Genomic DNA, 23165 nt, shown 5'->3' on the forward strand with positions numbered 1-23165 from the left:
CCACTGAGACCAGTTAACCCACTGTTCCTAGACCAGTTAACCCACTGTTCCTAGACCAGTTAACCCACTGTTCCTAGACCAGTTAACCCACTGTTCCTAGACCAGTTAACCCACTGTTCCTAGTTAACCCACTGTTTAGACCAGTTAACCCACTGTTCCTAGACCAGTTAACCCACTGTTCCTAGACCAGTTAACCCACTGTTCCTAGACCAGTTAACCCACTGTTCATAGACCAGTTAACCCACTGTTCCTAGACCAGTTAACCCACTGTTCCTAGACCAGTTAACCCACTGTTCCTAGACCAGTTAACCCACTTCCTAGGCCGTCATTGAAAATAAGAATTTGTTCTTAACTGACTTGCCTAGTAAAATAAAGGTAAAAAAATCATCATTTAGTATACTTCTATAACGCTTTTCATAGCACCTCAAAGCAAAACAACAAACAAGCAATATGTCATGACAGGTCAACCAATAGAGGCCAAGTCTTTGAAAGCTGCTTCAGCTGGAGATAGAGAGGGTCAGTTCATAGCTTGAGCAGCGAAAGCTGGTCAGAGGATGGTAGACGATAGAGTCTGCTGGTGATCTGGTAGAGGGTTAAGTCAAACTCTTCCAAAGCGGGGGTAGCAGTCACTTGGCTGATGCTCCAGAAAGCTCACCACACACAGTTCAGAATAGTAGCCAGTCGTCCTCACTATGAGCCCTCTGCCTCAGCACTGTTGTATTCCTGTCTCCCATTCTTATCACGCTTCACTCCTTAAATGATGTTCTCCAAAGATCTGCAATTGGCAGCCAGATGAAATTTTAAAAAAGATAGTACTGTGTCCAGATGCATTTTTTTTTTCAAACAAAAGCTAGCTAGCCAAGCCACAAAGTGTTAACCTGTCAGTCAACCTGCAAATCTGTGGCTCAAAAACACCAGATATATGCAATAAAAACTAATTGTTATCAAAAACAAAAGAGCTGATAAAAAAAAACTATGAAAAACACCTCAAAAATAACATAATATGTACAAATTTACAGGAGCTCTGTGCTTAGGCTGCTATTATGGCACCATGGCAACTATAGAACTCAGCATCAACTGCTGTGATGTCAGCGCCCTCCTATGGATTCTCTCATTACAGAATGTCTCTATAATTTAGCCAAGGTAGTGAAAACGAGAACGTTCTCCAGTTTCTACTCAGGCTCTTTTAGTTTTCAATGTTTGTCTTTATTTTATGCATTATTTCTTTTGGCATAAAAATGTTTAACTTTCTGAATTCTTTATTCTTTCCAAAACTAAGCAAGAAACATCTTTATTCTTCCATTACGTTATTCTATCCAATAGGCCACATTGTTCATGTGAATATTCAAAAATCTGCATACTGAACACAAAAATAAATGTTTCGCTTAAAGCTGCAATATGTCACTTTTTGGGTGACCCGGTCAAATTCACATAGAAATGTGAGTTGTAGATCTGTCATTCTCATTGGAAGCCAGTCTAAGGGGCGGTAGATCTGTCATTCTCATCGGAAGCCAGTCTAAGGGAGGGTAGATCTGTCATTCTCATTGGAAGCCAGTCTAAGGGAGGGTAGATCTGTCATTCTCATTGGAAGCCAGTCTAAGGGGGGGTAGATCTGTCATTCTCATTGGAAGCCAGTCTAAGGGGGGTAGATCTGTCATTCTCATTGGAAGCCAGTCTAAGGGGTGGTAGATCTGTCATTCTCATTGGAAGCCAGTCTAAGGGGGGGTAGATCTGTCATTCTCATTGGAAGCCAGTCTAAGGGAGGGTAGATCTGTCATTCTCATTGGAAGCCAGTCTAAGGGGGGGTAGATCTGTCATTCTCATCGGAAGCCAGTCTAAGGGGGGGTAGATCTGTTCTATGCGTGCTATTTCTATGCTTCACATGCCTAAGTTTCGTCTTTGCGTCTTTTACTTGCCGGTTTTGTACACCAGCTTCAAACGGCTGAAGATACAATATTTATAGTCATGGGGAAATATATTTCACAGTGGTTTAGATGGTACAATGATTCTCTGCACAATGACTGCTTGTTTTTGTCACATAAACTGACATTAAACCAAGTATTAGAATCAAAATGTAAAGTTCAATGTGTTTCCAATGCATTTTTCACTCTAATGATAGTTTTGTCACAAAGACTGTTGCGTTAAAACAGCGCATGGGCCTACTCTGATCTTGGCACCAGCTCTCTAGCCAACAGCTCAGTGCTGGTAGGCTACTCTACATGATGACATTATAGTGGATAAGAGTGGTAATATTTTTATTTGGCAAACAGCAGTCAAGCATTAATCATCATATCACCAGAATAAGACCCCCGAAGCACCTTGTGGGCTACTCTACATGATGACATTATAGTGGATAAGAGTGGTAATATTTTTATTTGGCAAACAGCAGTCAAGCATTAATCATCATATCAACAGAATAAGACCCCCGAAGCACCTTGTGCCCCCCCCCCCCCCCCCCCCAGTCATCATAACTTATTTCATCTGTAGCCTAATAAATGCTTTCCCGAGTCGTGGTGGGAGGACCACACACCATATCATCACGACTCCCAACTTTACTTCGTTATTATACCAATATTGGCACATAAAAGCATATTTAATTTGACACAAAAACATCCCACCATGTCTTAACAAAAATATGATCACTTCACTCGCATAAAAAACTGTGGATGGAAACCGAGTGAGTTATTTGTAGAGTTTCTGGTCTGGATCTGCCTGTAGATAGATGAACTCTTCCACAGGTGAGGTTGAGCCTGACGACCAACAGCTGTTTCTACAAGTAAACACCATCACAGTACCAAACTCCAGCCCCATATTCATCTCTACATCCCCCATCTCTACCGCCGGCCTTGACCCAGTGTCTGTTCTCTGCAGCAGGCTGACCAGAGCAGGCATCAGTTGTAACTCAAACACCCTGATTCCTCCACAGTGACAGCAGCCAGGTTTAATCCAAGGCAGGTCCGAGGGGGGGTCAGACAAGAAGAGAGGAGACCCGTGCCAGCTGTACCGCAACACCTGCTCCGGACACACAGAGATCCTCTTCATGAAGCGGGAGAACACTGCGTCTCCATGTCTGGGGTTGTCCTTCTCGTACCTCTCCTCCCCTCCTCCCCCCTCAGTGCTCCCGATCATCCCTACTCCCTCTCTCTGCTCGTACTCCCGCAGCAGAGTCTCAGCGTGCTCCAGGTCTGACTGACCACCCAGGTCCGTCTCATCCACCACACTGATGTAGAAAGGTCTGTAGGTAGGGATGTTACCCGTTACCTCCCCTTCCTCCTCCACCACCTTTTCTCCTCCTTCCAGACTGAGTCCCTGAAGCTTGCCGCTCACATCCAGCTCAAAGGAGGTCCCGGTGAGTAAGAGGATCTCAGGATCCTCTCCCCCCATATGAGCCTGGTTCTGGGCCTTGTCCCATCCATCTCCCCCCTCCTGCTTGTCCTCTTCCTCGCCCCAGTCATCAGTCCCATCACACCAGTATGTGGTTGTCATGGGAACCTCTTTAACTGGAGCGTGGCCTGAAGGTTGGACCACATGGTTGGTTCTGACCTCTGATTCCAGACACTGAGAACGCAGAACCCTCCAGCTCTCCGGTTGTCCGCTGCACTGTGGCCCGGGGCAGGCGAACACATTCAGGGTGCGGTGGTAGGGAGACGCCGCTAGGGGGCAGTATACCTGCACCACATGGGCCATGACCGCGCTGCATAGACCACAGCGTGGACGTTGCCATGATATCACTGGAAGCTTGTCCGGTTGGTCGCCAATTTTGTTCGTCAAGTAAGACATCGGATATCGCTTTGAATCGATTTCCCCATCACACAGTCCGATGAGAACTGCCTCGTCAACTGCAGCCATACTATTATACTATTGTTTAGTTGTTAGAACTGGACTTGAAGCCCTTCGCCATGTTGAAACTCGTCAACAAGCCCCGTGACGTAATGACGCACAGACATGAGGCATAACGCAAGTGACGTGTCCGCGCAAGCGCATGAACGAAGCGCCGGTTTCAACGAGGTATTTTTCAGGATGTGAAGCGATAGTTTAATTTAGTTCTTGTGTACAATGTTGGGATAGCTAGGAAATTAATTCATTAGTTGAACATAAAGTATTTGATTTTAGTTCCCTAACTTGTTCGGTGCAAGTTATTTTGCAAACATAAGGTGTTTGTTCACCGTTTGCCTACGATTTGTGTTTGTACGTTAAAGTGATTGTTTTGTTGTAGCTAGCTACTTTACCTTGCGAGTTAATATCTAAGTTGAACTATCTCGCATTGTAGGTTCCATTGGTAAGTTAGCTAGCTTAGAAAACCCATTTCTGGCGTTGTGGATGGTTTAACTAGCTATAGAAGTCGATAATAAAAACATTTTTGATGGCAACTAATGCTGACCATGTTTTGATCCATTGTAGCCCAGTTGTAATCGTCCCATTGAAGCCCGAGCCGAGATGTTTGGTCCCAAACCGACACTACAGGACCGCCAGCACCTTTACCAGCTGATCATCGGCCAGCTGTTGAATGAATGTTACACCAACGTGTCTAACAGCCTGATCCCAGAGGTCAAGACATATTCCCACGCATCATTCATTTGATGTTTTATTTAGGTAATAGAGACATGATCCTATATAAATGTAAGGTTTGACATTATTGTTATAGTCAAATATTATATCTGTTTCTGCTTCTTGCAGTCTACAAATGAATTGTAATTCTTTTCTGCCCCCGACCCCTCTGCTCAACAAAAAAATCGGTCTGTGGCTGAATCTAGTTGACGATCATGTCACTGTTTTGGGTCCATGTCAGGATACCAGCTACATCACTGTTTTGGGTCCATATCAGGATACCAGCTACATCACTGTTTGGGTCCATATCAGGATACCAGCTACATCACTGTTTGGGTCCATATCAGGATACCAGCTACATCACTGTTTTGGGTCCATATCAGGATACCAGCTACATCACTGTTTGGGTCCATATCAGGATACCAGCTACATCACTGTTTGGGTCCATATCAGGATACCAGCTACATCACTGTTTTGGGTCCATATCAGGATACCAGCTACATCACTGTTTGGGTCCATATCAGGATACCAGCTACATCACTGTTTTGGGTCCATATCAGGATACCAGCTACATCACTGTTTGGGTCCATATCAGGATACCAGCTACATCACTGTTTGGGTCCATATCAGGATACCAGCTACATGTCACTGTTTTGGGTCCATATCAGGATACCAGCTACATCACTGTTTTGGGTTGTACTATATTGCGTCATTTCATCCATCAATATTGCCTTGCAAATGGTGACAGTGCAGTATGCTAGCAACCTGTCTACGGTGTTGTGCAGTATCCTAGCAACCTGTCTACGGTGTTGTGCAGTATCCTAGCAACCTGTCTACAGTGTTGTGCAGTATGCTAGCAACCTGTCTACAGTGTTGTGCAGTATGCTAGCAACCTGTCTACGGTGTTGTGCAGTATGCTAGCAACCTGTCTACAGTGTTGTGCAGTATGCTAGCAACCTGTCTACAGTGTTGTGCAGTATCCTAGCAACCTGTCTACGGTGTTGTGCAGTATGCTAGCAACCTGTCTACAGTGTTGTGCAGTATCCTAGCAACCTGTCTACAGTGTTGTGCAGTATGCTAGCAACCTGTCTACAGTGTTGTGCAGTATGCTAGCAACCTGTCTACAGTGTTGTGCAGTATCCTAGCAACCTGTCTACAGTGTTGTGCAGTATGCTAGCAACCTGTCTACAGTGTTGTGCAGTATCCTAGCAACCTGTCTACGGTGTTGTGCAGTATGCTAGCAACCTGTCTACGGTGTTGTGCAGTATGCTAGCAACCTGTCTACAGTGTTGTGCAGTATGCTAGCAACCTGTCTACAGTGTTGTGCAGTATGCTAGCAACCTGTCTACAGTGTTGTGCAGTATCCTAGCAACCTGTCTACAGTGTTGTGCAGTATGCTAGCAACCTGTCTACAGTGTTGTGCAGTATCCTAGCAACCTGTCTACGGTGTTGTGCAGTATCCTAGCAACCTGTCTACGGTGTTGTGCAGTATGCTAGCAACCTGTCTACGGTGTTGTGCAGTATGCTAGCAACCTGTCTACGGTGTTGTGCAGTATGCTAGCAACCTGTCTACGGTGTTGTGCAGTATGCTAGCAACCTGTCTACGGTGTTGTGCAGTATGCTAGCAACCTGTCTACGGTGTTGTGCAGTATGCTAGCAACCTGTCTACAGTGTTGTGCAGTATCCTAGCAACCTGTCTACAGTGTTGTGCAGTATGCTAGCAACCTGTCTACGGTGTTGTGCAGTATCCTAGCAACCTGTCTACGGTGTTGTGCAGTATCCTAGCAACCTGTCTACGGTGTTGTGCAGTATGCTAGCAACCTGTCTACGGTGTTGTGCAGTATGCTAGCAACCTGTCTACGGTGTTGTGCAGTATGCTAGCAACCTGTCTACGGTGTTGTGCAGTATGCTAGCAACCTGTCTACGGTGTTGTGCAGTATGCTAGCAACCTGTCTACGGTGTTGTGCAGTATGCTAGCAACCTGTCTACAGTGTTGTGCAGTATGCTAGCAACCTGTCTACAGTGTTGTGCAGTATGCTAGCAACCTGTCTACAGTGTTGTGCAGTATGCTAGCAACCTGTCTACAGTGTTGTGCAGTATGCTAGCAACCTGTCTACGGTGTTATGCAGTATGCTAGCAACCTGTCTACGGTGTTGTGCAGTATGCTAGCAACCTGTCTACGGTGTTGTGCAGTATGCTACCAACCTGTCTACGGTGTTGTGCAGTATCCTAGCAACCTGTCTACGGTGTTGTGCAGTATGCTAGCAACCTGTCTACGGTGTTGTGCAGTATGCTAGCAACCTGTCTACGGTGTTGTGCAGTATGCTAGCAACCTGTCTACGGTGTTGTGCAGTATCCTAGCAACCTGTCTACGGTGTTGTGCAGTATCCTAGCAACCTGTCTACAGTGTTTTAATGAACTGTATCGTTCATTCCCATGGAGAACGATGATGGTGCAGTCAGGTGGTCCGACACATCGACCTGGAGTTTCAGCGCCGACGCCCAGAGCCTCCTGAGGCGTCTTGAGTACGATACTCGCTGTGTGACATCCCATAAAGGTCCCTGTCGTGTCGCCACATATAGCCGAGACGGGCAACCCATCGCTACGAGCTCGGCAGACGCCTCCATCAAATTCTCTGGACGCAGAACGTATGCTGGCCAAGAGTGCCATGCCCACAGAGGTGAGACGCAAAGGAGGCTTAAGTCCCAATTCTTCACTGTCCTCCTAAATTGTACACTTGACACTCTCATGGATTAAGAAGTATTAGCGTGGAGTTTTCCACCATTTGTTAAATCCATGCCTGGAAGTGTAGAGAATCGGGATGCGTGCTCTCCCCTGCCTAGTGCTCTACATTTGCCCCGGAGCCCTGCTGTGCTGCAGACGTTGTAATATTGTCCCTGTGTGTTCTAGATGATGATGAGACGGCCCAGCAGAACACGGAGAACCCGCCTGTGATCAGAACACCGCATGACCATGTTTACGAGCTCACGTCTGGCATTCCACCCCACCGAACAGATTCTGGCGTCGGGGGTCACGTGACTACATCCTCAAACTGTTTGGCTACTCCAAGCACTCTGCCAAGAGGGCCGTCAAACACATACTGGTCTGTAGGGACAGTCTGGGCCGTCAAACACATACTGGTCTGTAGGGACAGTTAGGGCTGTCAAACACATACTGGTCTGTAGGGACAGTCTGGGCCGTCAAACACATACTGGTCTGTAGGGACAGTCTGGGCCGTCAAACACATACTGGTCTGTAGGGACAGTCTGGGCCGTCAAACACATACTGGTCTGTAGGGACAGTCTGGGCCGTCAAACACATACTGGTCTGTAGGGACAGTCTGGGCCTTCAAACACATACTGGTCTGTAGGGACAGTCTGGACCGTCAAACACATACTGGTCTGTAGGGACAGTCTGGGCCGTCAAACACATACTGGTCTGTAGGGACAGTCTGGGCCGTCAAACACATACTGGTCTGTAGGGACAGTCTGGGCCGTCAAACACATACTGGTCTGTAGGGACAGTCTGGGCCGTCAAACACATACTGGTCTGTAGGGACAGTCTGGGCCTTCAAACACATACTGGTCTGTAGGGACAGTCTGGGCCGTCAAACACATACTGGTCTGTAGGGACAGTCTGGGCCGTCAAACACATACTGGTCTGTAGGGACAGTCTGGGCCGTCAAACACATACTGGTCTGTAGGGACAGTCTGGGCCGTCAAACACATACTGGTCTGTAGGGACAGTCTGGGCCGTCAAACACATACTGGTCTGTAGGGACAGTCTGGGCCGTCAAACACATACTGGTCTGTAGGGACAGTCTGGGCCGTCAAACACATACTGGTCTGTAGGGACAGTCTGGGCCGTCAAACACATACTGGTCTGTAGGGACAGTCTGGGCCGTCAAACACATACTGGTCTGTAAGGACAGTCTGGGCCTTCAAACACATACTGGTCTGTAAGGACAGTCTGGGCCGTCAAACACATGCTGGTTGATAGGATTAGACCTACACAGATCTGTGTCATGTCACTAACGGTGATGTGTGTTTCCTCACAGGAAGCAGAGATGCTGCGGTCCATTTCCTTCCACCCGTCAGATACGTTTCTGTAGGTGGGGACGCAGCATCCCATCCTCCACCTCGATGTGTGTCTCTCTTGGTGTGTGTGTGTCTCTCTCTTTGTGTGTGTCTGTTCATGTGTCTGTCTGTGTGTATGTGTTTCTCTCTTAGTGTGTGTGTGTATATCTCTCTCTTGGTGTAAACAGAGACCTGTTTATTATGAGGTGTGGTCCTGTCTATAGAGACCTGTTTATTATGAGGTGTTGTCCTGTCTATAGAGACCTGTTTATTATGAGGTGTGGTCCTGTCTATAGAGAGGTGTGGTCCTGTCTATAGAGACCTGTTTATTATGAGGTGTTGTCCTGTCTATAGAGACCTGTTTATTATGAGGTGTGGTCCTGTCTATAGAGAGGTGTTGTCCTGTCTATAGAGACCTGTTTATTATGAGGTGTTGTCCTGTCTATAGAGACCTGTTTATTATGAGGTGTGGTCCTGTCTATAGAGACCTGTTTATTATGAGGTGTGGTCCTGTCTATAGAGACCTGTTTATTATGAGGTGTTGTCCTGTCTATAGAGAGGTGTTGTCCTGTCTATAGAGACCTGTTTATTATGAGGTGTGGTCCTGTCTATAGAGAGGTGTTGTCCTGTCTATAGAGACCTGTTTATTATGAGGTGTGGTCCTGTCTATAGAGACCTGTTTATTATGAGGTGTGGTCCTGTCTATAGAGACCTGTTTATTATGAGGTGTGGTCCTGTCTATAGAGACCTGTTTATTATGAGGTGTTGTCCTGTCTATAGAGACCTGTTTATTATGAGGTGTTGTCCTGTCTATAGGGAGGTGTTGTCCTGTCTATAGAGACCTGTTTATTATGAGGTGTTGTCCTGTCTATAGAGACCTGTTTATTATGAGGTGTTGTCCTGTCTATGAGGTGTTGTCCTGTCTATAGAGAGGTGTTGTCCTGTCTATAGAGACCTGTTTATTATGAGGTGTTGTCCTGTCTATAGAGAGGTGTTGTCCTGTCTACAGAGACCTGTTTATTATGAGGTGTGGTCCTGTCTATAGAGAGGTGTTGTCCTGTCTATAGAGACCTGTTTATTATGAGGTGTTGTCCTGTCTATAGAGACCTGTTTATTATGAGGTGTTGTCCTGTCTATAGAGACCTGTTTATTATGAGGTGTTGTCCTGTCTATAGAGAGGTGTTGTCCTGTCTATAGAGACCTGTTTATTATGAGGTGTTGTCCTGTCTACAGAGACCTGTTTATTATGAGGTGTGGTCCTGTCTATAGAGACCTGTTTATTATGAGGTGTGGTCCTGTCTACAGAGACCTGTTTATTATGAGGTGTGGTCCTGTCTACAGAGACCTGTTTATTATGAGGTGTGGTCCTGTCTATAGAGACCTGTTTATTATGAGGTGTTGTCCTGTCTACAGAGACCTGTTTATTATGAGGTGTTGTCCTGTCTATAGAGAGGTGTTGTCCTGTCTATAGAGACCTGTTTATTATGAGGTGTGGTCCTGTCTATAGAGACCTGTTTATTATGAGGTGTTGTCCTGTCTATAGAGAGGTGTTGTCCTGTCTATAGAGACCTGTTTATTATGAGGTGTTGTCCTGTCTATAGAGACCTGTTTATTATGAGGTGTTGTCCTGTCTATAGAGACCTGTTTATTATGAGGTGTGGTCCTGTCTATAGAGACCTGTTTATTATGAGGTGTTGTCCTGTCTACAGAGACCTGTTTATTATGAGGTGTTGTCCTGTCTACAGAGACCTGTTTATTATGAGGTGTTGTCCTGTCTACAGAGACCTGTTTATTATGAGGTGTTGTCCTGTCTACAGAGACCTGTTTATTATGAGGTGTGGTCCTGTCTACAGAGACCTGTTTATTATGAGGTGTTGTCCTGTCTATAGAGACCTGTTTATTATGAGGTGTTGTCCTGTCTATAGAGACCTGTTTATTATGAGGTGTTGTCCTGTCTATAGAGACCTGTTTATTATGAGGTGTTGTCCTGTCTATAGAGAGGTGTTGTCCTGTCTACAGAGACCTGTTTATTATGAGGTGTTGTCCTGTCTATAGAGAGGTGTTGTCCTGTCTATAGAGACCTGTTTATTATGAGGTGTTGTCCTGTCTACAGAGACCTGTTTATTATGAGGTGTTGTCCTGTCTACAGAGACCTGTTTATTATGAGGTGTTGTCCTGTCTATAGAGAGGTGTTGTCCTGTCTATAGAGAACTGTTTATTATGAGGTGTTGTCCTGTCTACAGAGACCTGTTTATTATGAGGTGTTGTCCTGTCTATAGAGAGGTGTTGTCCTGTCTATAGAGAGGTGTTTATTATGAGGTGTTGTCCTGTCTACAGAGACCTGTTTATTATGAGGTGTGGTCCTGTCTATAGAGACCTGTTTATTATGAGGTGTTGTCCTGTCTATAGAGACCTGTTTATTATGAGGTGTTGTCCTGTCTATAGAGACCTGTTTATTATGAGGTGTTGTCCTGTCTATAGAGACCTGTTTATTATGAGGTGTTGTCCTGTCTACAGAGACCTGTTTATTATGAGGTGTTGTCCTGTCTACAGAGACCTGTTTATTATGAGGTGTTGTCCTGTCTATAGAGAGGTGTTGTCCTGTCTACAGAGACCTGTTTATTATGAGGTGTGGTCCTGTCTATAGAGAGGTGTTGTCCTGTCTACAGAGAGGTGTTGTCCTGTCTACAGAGAGGTGTTGTCCTGTCTACAGAGACCTGTTTATTATGAGGTGTGGTCCTGTCTACAGAGACCTGTTTATTATGAGGTGTTGTCCTGTCTACAGAGACCTGTTTATTATGAGGTGTTGTCCTGTCTACAGAGACCTGTTTATTATGAGGTGTGGTCCTGTCTATAGAGACCTGTTTATTATGAGGTGTTGTCCTGTCTACAGAGACCTGTTTATTATGAGGTGTGGTCCTGTCTACAGAGACCTGTTTATTATGAGGTGTTGTCCTGTCTACAGAGACCTGTTTATTATGAGGTGTTGTCCTGTCTATAGAGACCTGTTTATTATGAGGTGTTGTCCTGTCTACAGAGACCTGTTTATTATGAGGTGTTGTCCTGTCTACAGAGACCTGTTTATTATGAGGTGTTGTCCTGTCTACAGAGACCTGTTTATTATGAGGTGTTGTCCTGTCTACAGAGACCTGTTTATTATGAGGTGTTGTCCTGTCTACAGAGACCTGTTTATTATGAGGTGTTGTCCTGTCTACAGAGACCTGTTTATTATGAGGTGTGGTCCTGTCTATAGAGACCTGTTTATTATGAGGTGTGGTCCTGTCTATAGAGACCTGTTTATTATGAGGTGTTGTCCTGTCTATAGAGACCTGTTTATTATGAGGTGTTGTCCTGTCTATAGAGACCTGTTTATTATGAGGTGTTGTCCTGTCTATAGAGACCTGTTTATTATGAGGTGTTGTCCTGTCTACAGAGACCTGTTTATTATGAGGTGTTGTCCTGTCTATAGAGACCTGTTTATTATGAGGTGTTGTCCTGTCTACAGAGACCTGTTTATTATGAGGTGTTGTCCTGTCTATAGAGACCTGTTTATTATGAGGTGTTGTCCTGTCTACAGAGACCTGTTTATTATGAGTTGTGGTCCTGTCTATAGAGACCTGTTTATTATGAGGTGTGGTCCTGTCTACAGAGACCTGTTTATTATGAGGTGTTGTCCTGTCTATAGAGACCTGTTTATTATGAGGTGTTGTCCTGTCTATAGAGACCTGTTTATTATGAGGTGTGGTCCTGTCTACAGAGACCTGTTTATTATGAGGTGTTGTCCTGTCTATAGAGACCTGTTTATTATGAGGTGTTGTCCTGTCTATAGAGAGGTGTTGTCCTGTCTATAGAGACCTGTTTATTATGAGGTGTTGTCCTGTCTATAGAGACCTGTTTATTATGAGGTGTGGTCCTGTCTACAGAGACAGGACCACACCTCATAATAAACAGGTCTCTATAGACAGGACCACACCTCATAATAAACAGGTCTCTGTAGACAGGACAACACCTCATAATAAACAGGTCTCTATAGACAGGACAACACCTCTCTATAGACAGGACCACACCTCTCTATAGACAGGACAACACCTCATAATAAACAGGTCTCTGTAGACAGGACAACACCTCATAATAAACAGGTCTCTATAGACAGGACAACACCTCTCTATAGACAGGACCACACCTCTCTATAGACAGGACAACACCTCATAATAAACAGGTCTCTGTAGACAGGACAACACCTCATAATAAACAGGTCTAGGTATTTTATTTTGAAGACAAAATGATCCGACATTCATCATTTTATTTCATCTTTTGATTTAAAACAACAACTTTGTGTTGTAACTTCTTTTTCACTTTTTTGATTTATTTTTTTGTTTTTCTGTCTTATTAAAACCTTGAAGTGATGTTTCCCTGTTTTTGCTAATCATATACACATAAGAATATATAATAATATATTATATATATATATATATATATATATAATATATACCTGCTTTTGTGAGAAACACTGACCTGGGTCGTGGTCTGTTTCTGCTCTTCTAGTTCAATCAGACATTTGGATTGACAATGAAACAGACTCGCACCCAGGTTAGAGGGGCGGCAGGGGCAGCAGGGTAGCCTAGAGCGTTGGACTAGTAACCGGAAGGTTGCAAGTTCAAATCCCCGAGCTGACAAGGTACAAATCTGTCGTTCTGTCCCCTGAACAGGCAGTTAACCCACTGCTCCTAGGCCGTTATTGAAAATAATAATTTGTTCTTAACTGACGTGCCGGGTTAAATAAAGGTCAAATAAAATAAACACCTGCATGACGATTCACCATGAATTTAATTCCGCTGCTCTATCGATCGCTGCGTACACTGAGTATACTGGGTTGGGGATATGACTACACTGTATACATGAGTATACCAAGTACCCCCCCCCCTTTTTTGTCCTCAGGAAAGCCTCAAGTCGTCGGGGCGTGGACTCTACAAGGGGTCGAAAGCGTTCCACTGGCCCATGTTGACTCCAATGCTTCCCACAGTTGTGTCAAATTAGCTGGATGTCCTTTGGGTGGTGGACCGTTCTTTATACACACGGGAAACTGTTGTGCATGAAAAAAACCCAGCAGTGTTAAGAGTTCCTAACACCTACTACCATACCCTGTTCAAAGGCACTTAAATATTTAGCAAATTCTCCCTCTTTCACCTAGTCAGCCTGTCAAGGAAAGAGCAGGTTGTTCTTAATGTTTTGTCCACTCTGTATGTTCTGTCTAAACTGCCATCCTAGAAGTCGTTTGTGTGACTTCGAATTGAGGGGCGTTGTACGTACGCAAACTTATCAGCGATTGGATCGTTTAACAAATCAGAAGTATCAAAGTTGAAAAACGTCATCATGTAGGTCAGCTCTTGTCCAACCCATCGGTTTCTGAGAGCAATGAGAACGGTCAGAATGAGTTTAAATTCTAGAAGTCGTTGGCGAAGAAACACCACTTGGGCTGAAGCGATGTCATAAAGTTGGGCTGAAGCGATGTCATAAAGTTGGGCTATTAGGTGGTGTTAGGTGGAGAAACAGAGAGAGAGAGCTAACAGACGCAGGAGACCACAGCTTTCTCAGTGATTGGCTGTTGCTGTGGTCAGTGGTTTAGGCTGAGCACATCGGAAACTCCACAATAGACCGATGTTTGCTGCTAGTCGGTGGTGTTTGCACATTTACACAGGAAAAACCTACAGCGTTATTCTGTTCTGACTCATACCACAATATAACCTGACATCAGTGCCAATTTTCTCACGATAGCTCATCATGAATCAAGTGCATTCAATGTTGAATGTTTATCATTTTAAAGTAGGAAAAGAGACCCTTAATCTTAGACTTGGGACCACACAGTCATTCCATTGAATCGCAGGCTAATGATCACTTTGCAATGTTTGTAGTTAGCCACTGATTCCTTCCAAACCACTAATTGTTAAATTTGCGATTTCCAATTTGTGTAATGTTTATGTCCAATGGAGCACTTGATTCATGATGACCGCTAGCTAAGATCTAATGGAGCACTTGATTCATGATGACCGCTAGCTAAGATCTAATGGAGCACTTGATTCATGATGACCGCTAGCTAAGATCTAATGGAGCACTTGATTCATGATGACCGCTAGCTAAGATTTAATGGAGCACTTGATTCATGATGACCGCTAGCTAAGATATAATGGAGCACTTGATTCATGATGACTGCTAGCTAAGATTTAATGGAGCACTTGATTCATGATGACCGCTAGCTAAGATTTAATGGAGCACTTGATTCATGATGACCGCTAGCTAAGATCTAATGGAGCACTTGATTCATGATGACCGCTAGCTAAGATCTAATGGAGCACTTGATTCATGATGACCGCTAGCTAAGATCTAATGGAGCACTTGATTCATGATGACCGCTAGCTAAGATATAATGGAGCACTTGATTCATGATGACCGCTAGCTAAGATATAATGGAGCACTTGATTCATGATGACCGCTAGCTAAGATATAATGGAGCACTTGATTCATGATGACCGCTAGCTAAGATTTAATGGAGCACTTGATTCATGATGACCGCTAGCTAAGATATAATGGAGCACTTGATTCATGATGACTGCTAGCTAAGATATAATGGAGCACTTGATTCATGATGACCGCTAGCTAAGATATAATGGAGCACTTGATTCATGATGACTGCTAGCTAAGATATAATGGAGCACTTGATTCATGATGACCGCTAGCTAAGATATAATGGAGCACTTGATTCATGATGACCGCTAGCTAAGATATAATGGAGCACTTGATTCATGATGACCGCTAGCTAAGATCTAATGGAGCAACTGATTCATGATGACCGCTAGCTAAGATCTAATGGAGCAACTGATTCATGATGACCGCTAGCTAAGATCTAATGGAGCAACTGATTCATGATGAGTGCTAGCTAAGATCTAATGGAGCAACTGATTCATGATGACCGCTAGCTAAGATCTAATGGAGCACTTGATTCATGATGACTGCTAGCTAAGATATAATGGAGCACTTGATTCATGATGACCGCTAGCTAAGATATAATGGAGCACTTGATTCATGATGACCGCTAGCTAAGATATAATGGAGCACTTGATTCATGATGACCGCTAGCTAAGATTTAATGGAGCACTTGATTCATGATGACCGCTAGCTAAGATATAATGGAGCACTTGATTCATGATGACTGCTAGCTAAGATATAATGGAGCACTTGATTCATGATGACCGCTAGCTAAGATATAATGGAGCACTTGATTCATGATGACTGCTAGCTAAGATATAATGGAGCACTTGATTCATGATGACCGCTAGCTAAGATATAATGGAGCACTTGATTCATGATGACCGCTAGCTAAGATATAATGGAGCACTTGATTCATGATGACCTTGATTCATGATGACCGCTAGCTAAGATCTAATGGAGCAACTGATTCATGATGACCGCTAGCTAAGATCTAATGGAGCAACTGATTCATGATGACCGCTAGCTAAGATCTAATGGAGCAACTGATTCATGATGACTGCTAGCTAAGATATAATGGAGCACTTGATTCATGATGACCGCTAGCTAAGATCTAATGGAGCAACTGATTCATGATGACCGCTAGCTAAGATCTAATGGAGCAACTGATTCATGATGACCGCTAGCTAAGATCTAATGGAGCAACTGATTCATGATGAGTGCTAGCTAAGATCTAATGGAGCAACTGATTCATGATGACCGCTAGCTAAGATCTAATGGAGCACTTGATTCATGATGACTGCTAGCTAAGATATAATGGAGCACTTGATTCATGATGACCGCTAGCTAAGATCTAATGGAGCACTTGATTCATGATGACCGCTAGCTAAGATTTAATGGAGCACTTGATTCATGATGACCGCTAGCTAAGATTTAATGGAGCACTTGATTCATGATGACCGCTAGCTAAGATATAATGGAGCACTTGATTCATGATGACCGCTAGCTAAGATATAATGGAGCACTTGATTCATGATGACTGCTAGCTAAGATCTAATGGAGCACTTGATTCATGATGACCGCTAGCTAAGATATAATGGAGCACTTGATTCATGATGACCGCTAGCTAAGATATAATGGAGCACTTGATTCATGATGACCGCTAGCTAAGATCTAATGGAGCACTTGATTCATGATGACTGCTAGCTAAGATCTAATGGAGCACTTGATTCATGATGACCGCTAGCTAAGATCTAATGGAGCACTTGATTCATGATGACCGCTAGCTAAGATATAATGGAGCACTTGATTCATGATGACCGCTAGCTAAGATCTAATGGAGCAACTGATTCATGATGACCGCTAGCTAAGATATAATGGAGCACTTGATTCATGATGACCGCTAGCTAAGATCTAATGGAGCAACTGATTCATGATGACCGCTAGCTAAGATCTAATGGAGCAACTGATTCATGATGACCGCTAGCTAAGATCTAATGGAGCACTTGATTCATGATGACCGCTAGCTAAGATCTAATGGAGCAACTGATTCATGATGACCGCTAGCTAAGATCTAATGGAGCACTTGATTCATGATGACTGCTAGCTAAGATCTAATGGAGCAACTGATTCATGATGACCGCTAGCTAAGATCTAATGGAGCAACTGATTCATGATGACCGCTAGCTAAGATCTAATGGAGCACTTGATTCATGATGACCGCTAGCTAAGATCTAATGGAGCACTTGATTCATGATGACCGCTAGCTAAGATCTAATGGAGCACTTGATTCATGATGACTGCTAGCTAAGATCTAATGGAGCAACTGATTCATGATGACCGCTAGCTAAGATCTAATGGAGCAACTGATTCATGATGACCGCTAGCTAAGATCTAATGGAGCACTTGATTCATGATGACCGCTAGCTAAGATCTAATGGAGCACTTGATTCATGATGACCGCTAGCTAAGATCTAATGGAGCAACTGATTCATGATGACCGCTAGCTAAGATCTAATGGAGCAACTGATTCATGATGACCGCTAGCTAAGATTTTGAAAGTATGATGTTGACATGATCAGTCCAGTCAAAGCTACTGTGCATATAACGTGATTTAACGTAATTTGAAAAGCCCCCAACCCAGTCATATCCCCCATACCCCCAACCCAGTCATACCCCCATACCTCCAACCCAGTTATACCCCCAACCCAGTCATATCCCCCATACCCCCAACCCAGTTATATCCCCCATACCCCCAACCCAGTCATACCCCCATACCTCCAACCCAGTTATACCCCCATACCCCCAACCCAGTTATACCCCCAACCCAGTCATATCCCCCATACCCCCAACCCAGTCATATCCCCCATACCCCCAACCCAGTTATACCCCCAACCCAGTCATACCCCCAACCCAGTCATATCCCCCATACCCCCAACCCAGTCATATCCCCCATACCCCCAACCCAGTCATACCCCCATACCTCCAACCCAGTCATATCCCCCATACCCCCAACCCAGTCATACCCCCATACCTCCAACCCAGTTATACCCCCAACCCAGTCATATCCCCCATAACCCCAACCCAGTCATACCCCATACCTCCAACCCAGTTATACCCCCAACCCAGTCATATCCCCCATACCCCCAACCCAGTCATACCCCCATACCTCCAACCCAGTTATACCCCCAACCCAGTCATATCCCCCATACCCCCAACCCAGTCATACCCCCATACCCCCAACCCAGTCATATCCCCCATACCTCCAACCCAGTTATACCCCCAACCCAGTCATATCCCCCATACCCCCAACCCAGTCATACCCCCATACCTCCAACCCAGTTATACCCCCACCCAGTCATATCCCCCATACCCCCAACCCAGTCATGTCCCCCCAACCCAGTCATGTCCCCCAACCCAGTCATATACCCCAACCCAGTCATGTCCCCCAACCCAGTCATATCCCCCAACCCAGTCATATACCACCAACCCAGTCATATCCCCCAACCCAGTCATATACCCCCAACCCAGTCATATACCACCAACCCAGTCATGTCCCCCGAACCCAGTCATACCCCACAACCCAGTCATACCCCCAACCCAGTGATATACACACCAACCCAGTCATATCCCCATACCCCCAACCCAGTCATATCCCCCAACCCAGTCATACCCCACAACCCAGTCATATCCCCCCCGACCCAGTCATATCCCCATACCCAGTTATATCCCCATACCCCCAACCCAGTCATATCCCCCAACCCAGTCATACCCCACAACCCAGTCATATCCCCATACCCAGTCATATCCCCATACCCCAACCCAGTCATATCCCCATACCCAGTCATATCCCCATACCCAGTCATATCCACATACCCAGTCATATCCCCATACCCCAACCCAGTCATATCCCCATACCCAGTCATATCCACATACCCAGTCATATCCCCATACACTACCCAGTCATATCCCCATACACAACCCAGTCATATCCCCCAACCCAGTCATATACCCCCAACCCAGTCATACCCCACAACCCAGTCATACCACCCAACCCAGTCATATACCACCAACCCAGTCATATCCCCATACCCCCAACCCAGTCATATCCCCCAACCCAGTCATATCCCCCAACCCAGTCATATCCCCCAACCCAGTCATATCCCCCAACCCAGTCATATACCCTCAACCCAGTCATATACCCCCAACCCAGTCATATACCCCCAACCCAGTCATATACCCCCAACCCAGTCATATCCCCCAACTCAGTCATGTCCCCCAACCCAGTCATGTCCCCCAACCCAGTCATATCCCCCAACCCAGTCATATACCCCCAACCCAGTCATATCCCCCAACCCAGTCATATACCCCCAACCCAGTCATACCCCACAACCCAGTCATACCACCCAACCCAGTCATATACCACCAACCCAGTCATATCCCCATACCCCCAACCCAGTCATATCCCCCAACCCAGTCATATCCCCCAACCCAGTCATATCCCCCAACCCAGTCATATCCCCCAACCCAGTCATATCCCCCAACCCAGTCATATACCCTCAACCCAGTCATATACCCCCAACCCAGTCATATCCCCCAACTCAGTCATGTCCCCCAACCCAGTCATGTCCCCCAACCCAGTCATATACCCCCAACCCAGTCATATACCCCCAACCCAGTCATATCCCCCAACCCAGTCATATACCCCCAACCCAGTCATATACCCCCAACCCAGTCATATCCCCCAACTCAGTCATGTCCCCCAACCCAGTCATGTCCCCCAACCCAGTCATATACCCCCAACCCAGTCATATCCCCCAACCCAGTCATATCCCCCAACTCAGTCATACCCCCAACCCAGTCATATCCCCATACTCCAATCCAGTCATATCCCCATACCCAGTCATATCCACATAACCAGTCATATCCCCATACACCAACCCAGTCAGATATCCCCAACCCAGACATATCCCCCAACCCAGTCATATCCCCATACCCAGTCATATACCCCCAACCCAGTCATATCCCCATACCCAGTCATATCCCCCAACCCAGTTATATCCCCATACCCCAAACCAGTCATATCCCCCAACCCAGTCATATACCCCCAACCCAGTCATATACCCCCAACCCAGTCATGCCCCCCCCAACCCAGACATATCCCCATACCCCAACCCAGTCATGTCCCCCAACCCAGTCATTTCCTCCAACCCAGACATATCCCCATACCCCAACCCAGTCATGTCCCCCAACCCAGTCATATACCCCCAACCCAGTCATGTCCCCCAACTCAGTCATGTCCCCCAACCCAGTCATATCCCCCAACCTAGTCATGTCCCCCAACCCAGTCATATCCCCCAACCCAGTCATATCCCCCATACCCCAACCCAGTCATACCCCCAACCCAGTCATATCCCCCAACCCAGTCAAGTCCCCCAACCCAGTCATTTCCCCCAACCCAGTCATGTCCCCCAACCCAGTCATATCCCCCCAACCCAGTCATAATCCCCCAACCCAGTCATGTCCCCCATACGCCCCAACCCAGTTATATCCCCCAACCCAGTCATAATCCCCCCAACCCAGTCATGTCCCCATACGCCCCAACCCAGTCATATCCCCCCCAACCCAGTCATAATCCCCCAACCCAGTCATGTCCCCATACGCCCCAACCCAGTTATATCCCCCCCAACCCAGTCATAACCCCCCAACCCAGTCATGTCCCCCATACGCCCCAACCCAGTTATATCCCCCCAACCCAGTTATATCCCCCCCAACCCAGTCATAATCCCCCCAACCCAGTTATATCCCCCCAACCCAGTCATAACCCCCCAACCCAGTCATGTCCCCCATACGCCCCAACCCAGTTATATCCCCCCAACCCAGTCATGTCCCCATACGCCCCAACCCAGTCATATCCCCCCCAACCCAGTTATAATCCCCCAACCCAGTCATAATCCCCCCCCAACCCAGTCATAATCCCCCCAACCCAGTCATATCCCCCCAACCCAGTCATAATCCCCCCCAACCCAGTCATATCCCCCAACCCAGTCATAATCCCCCCCCAACCCAGTCATGTCCCCCATACGCCCCAACCCAGTTATATCCCCCAACCCAGTCATGTCCCCCATACGCCCCAACCCAGTTATATCCCCCCCAACCCAGTCATAATCCCCCAACCCAGTCATGTCCCCCATACGCCCCAACCCAGTCATATCCCCCCCAACCCAGTCATAATCCCCCCAACCCAGTTATATCCCCCAACACAGTCATAATCCCCCCAACCCAGTCATGTCCCCATACGCCCCAACCCAGTTATATCCCCCCCAACCCAGTCATAATCCCCCCAACCCAGTCATGTCCCCATACGCCCCAACCCAGTCATATCCCCCCCAACCCAGTCATAATCCCCCCCAACCCAGTCATGTCCCCCATACGCCCCAACCCAGTTATATCCCCCAACCCAGTCATATCCCCCAACCCAGTCAAGTCCCCCAACCCAGTCATTTCCCCCAACCCAGTCATGTCCCCCAACCCAGTCATATCCCCCCAACCCAGTCATAATCCCCCCCAACCCAGTCATGTCCCCCATACGCCCCAACCCAGTTATATCCCCCCAACCCAGTCATAACCCCCAACCCAGTCATGTCCCCATACGCCCCAACCCAGTTATATCCCCCCAACCCAGTCATAACCCCCCAACCCAGTCATGTCCCCATACGCCCCAACCCAGTCATATCCCCCAACCCAGTCATAATCCCCCCCAACCCAGTCATGTCCCCCATACGCCCCAACCCAGTCATGTCCCCCCAACCCAGTCATAACCCCCCAACCCAGTCATGTCCCCCATACGCCCCAACCCAGTTATATCCCCCAACCCAGTTATATCCCCCAACCCAGTCATAATCCCCCCAACCCAGTTATATCCCCCCCAACCCAGTCATAACCCCCCCAACCCAGTCATAACCCCCCAACCCAGTCATGTCCCCCATACGCCCCAACCCAGTTATATTCCCCCCCAACCCAGTCATGTCCCCATACGCCCCAACCCAGTCATATCCCCCCCAACCCAGTCATAATCCCCCCAACCCAGTCATATCCCCCCCAACCCAGTCATATCCCCCCCAACCCAGTCATAATCCCCCCAACCCAGTCATATCCCCCCAACCCAGTCATATCCCCCCCAACCCAGTCATAATCCCCCAACCCAGTCATAATCCCCCAACCCAGTCATATCCCCCCCAACCCAGTCATAATCCCCCCAACCCAGTCATATCCCCCAACCCAGTCATAATCCCCCAACCCAGTCATGTCCCCCATACGCCCCAACCCAGTTATATCCCCCCAACCCAGTCATAATCCCCCCAACCCAGTCATGTCCCCCATACGCCCCAACCCAGTCATACCCCCCCAACCCAGTCATAATCCCCCCAACCCAGTTATATCCCCCAACACAGTCATAATCCCCCCCCAACCCAGTCATGTCCCCCATACGCCCCAACCCAGTTATATCCCCCCCAACCCAGTCATAATCCCCCCCAACCCAGTCATGTCCCCCATACGCCCCGACCCAGTCATATCCCCCAACCCAGTCATAATCCCCCCCAACCCAGTCATGTCCCCCATACGCCCCAACCCAGTCATATCCCCCCAACCCAGTCATAATCCCAACCCAGTCATGTCCCCATACGCCCCAACCCAGTCATAATCCCCCAACCCAGTCATGTCCCCATACGCCCCAACCCAGTCATATCCCCCCCAACCCAGTCATAATCCCCCCCAACCCAGTCATATCCCCCCCAACCCAGTCATATCCCCCCCAACCCAGTCATAATCCCCCCCAACCCAGTCATATCCCCCCAACCCAGTCATATCCCCCAACCCAGTCATATCCCCCAACCCAGTCATATCCCCCCCAACCCAGTCATGTCCCCCAACCTAGTCATGTCCCCCATACGCCCCAACCCAGTCATGTCCCCATACGCCCCAACCCAGTCATATCCCCCCAACCCAGTCATAATCCCAACCCAGTCATGTCCCCATACGCCCCAACCCAGTCAT

At 46.9% G+C, this 23165-nt stretch overlaps 2 protein-coding genes across 3 annotated transcripts in view; one reads left to right on the forward strand and one right to left on the reverse strand.

Annotated features, from left to right (window-relative positions):
• Nucleotides 1-2446: 2446 nt before the first annotated feature.
• On the reverse strand, nucleotides 2447-3849 carry pdcd2l (programmed cell death 2-like). The gene has a single exon (XM_029657497.2). It carries the CDS (start codon nucleotides 3847-3849, stop codon nucleotides 2683-2685), a length of 1167 nt encoding a protein of 388 aa, XP_029513357.1. The 3' UTR covers nucleotides 2447-2682.
• Nucleotides 3850-3921: 72 nt separating this feature from the next.
• cass4 (Cas scaffold protein family member 4) overlaps nucleotides 3922-23165 on the forward strand; it is a 148431-nt gene continuing 129187 nt past the window's right edge. The window contains exons 1-4 of one of the 2 annotated variants that reach the window (XM_065004741.1): nucleotides 3922-4008; nucleotides 4402-4593; nucleotides 6991-7228; nucleotides 7459-8659. The gene's annotated coding sequence lies outside the window, so the exon portion shown is untranslated. The other variant, XM_065004743.1, reaches the window with a different exon arrangement.

This window comes from Oncorhynchus nerka, linkage group LG2 (genome assembly GCF_034236695.1).
Source record: "Oncorhynchus nerka isolate Pitt River linkage group LG2, Oner_Uvic_2.0, whole genome shotgun sequence".
NCBI lineage: Eukaryota > Metazoa > Chordata > Actinopteri > Salmoniformes > Salmonidae > Oncorhynchus > Oncorhynchus nerka.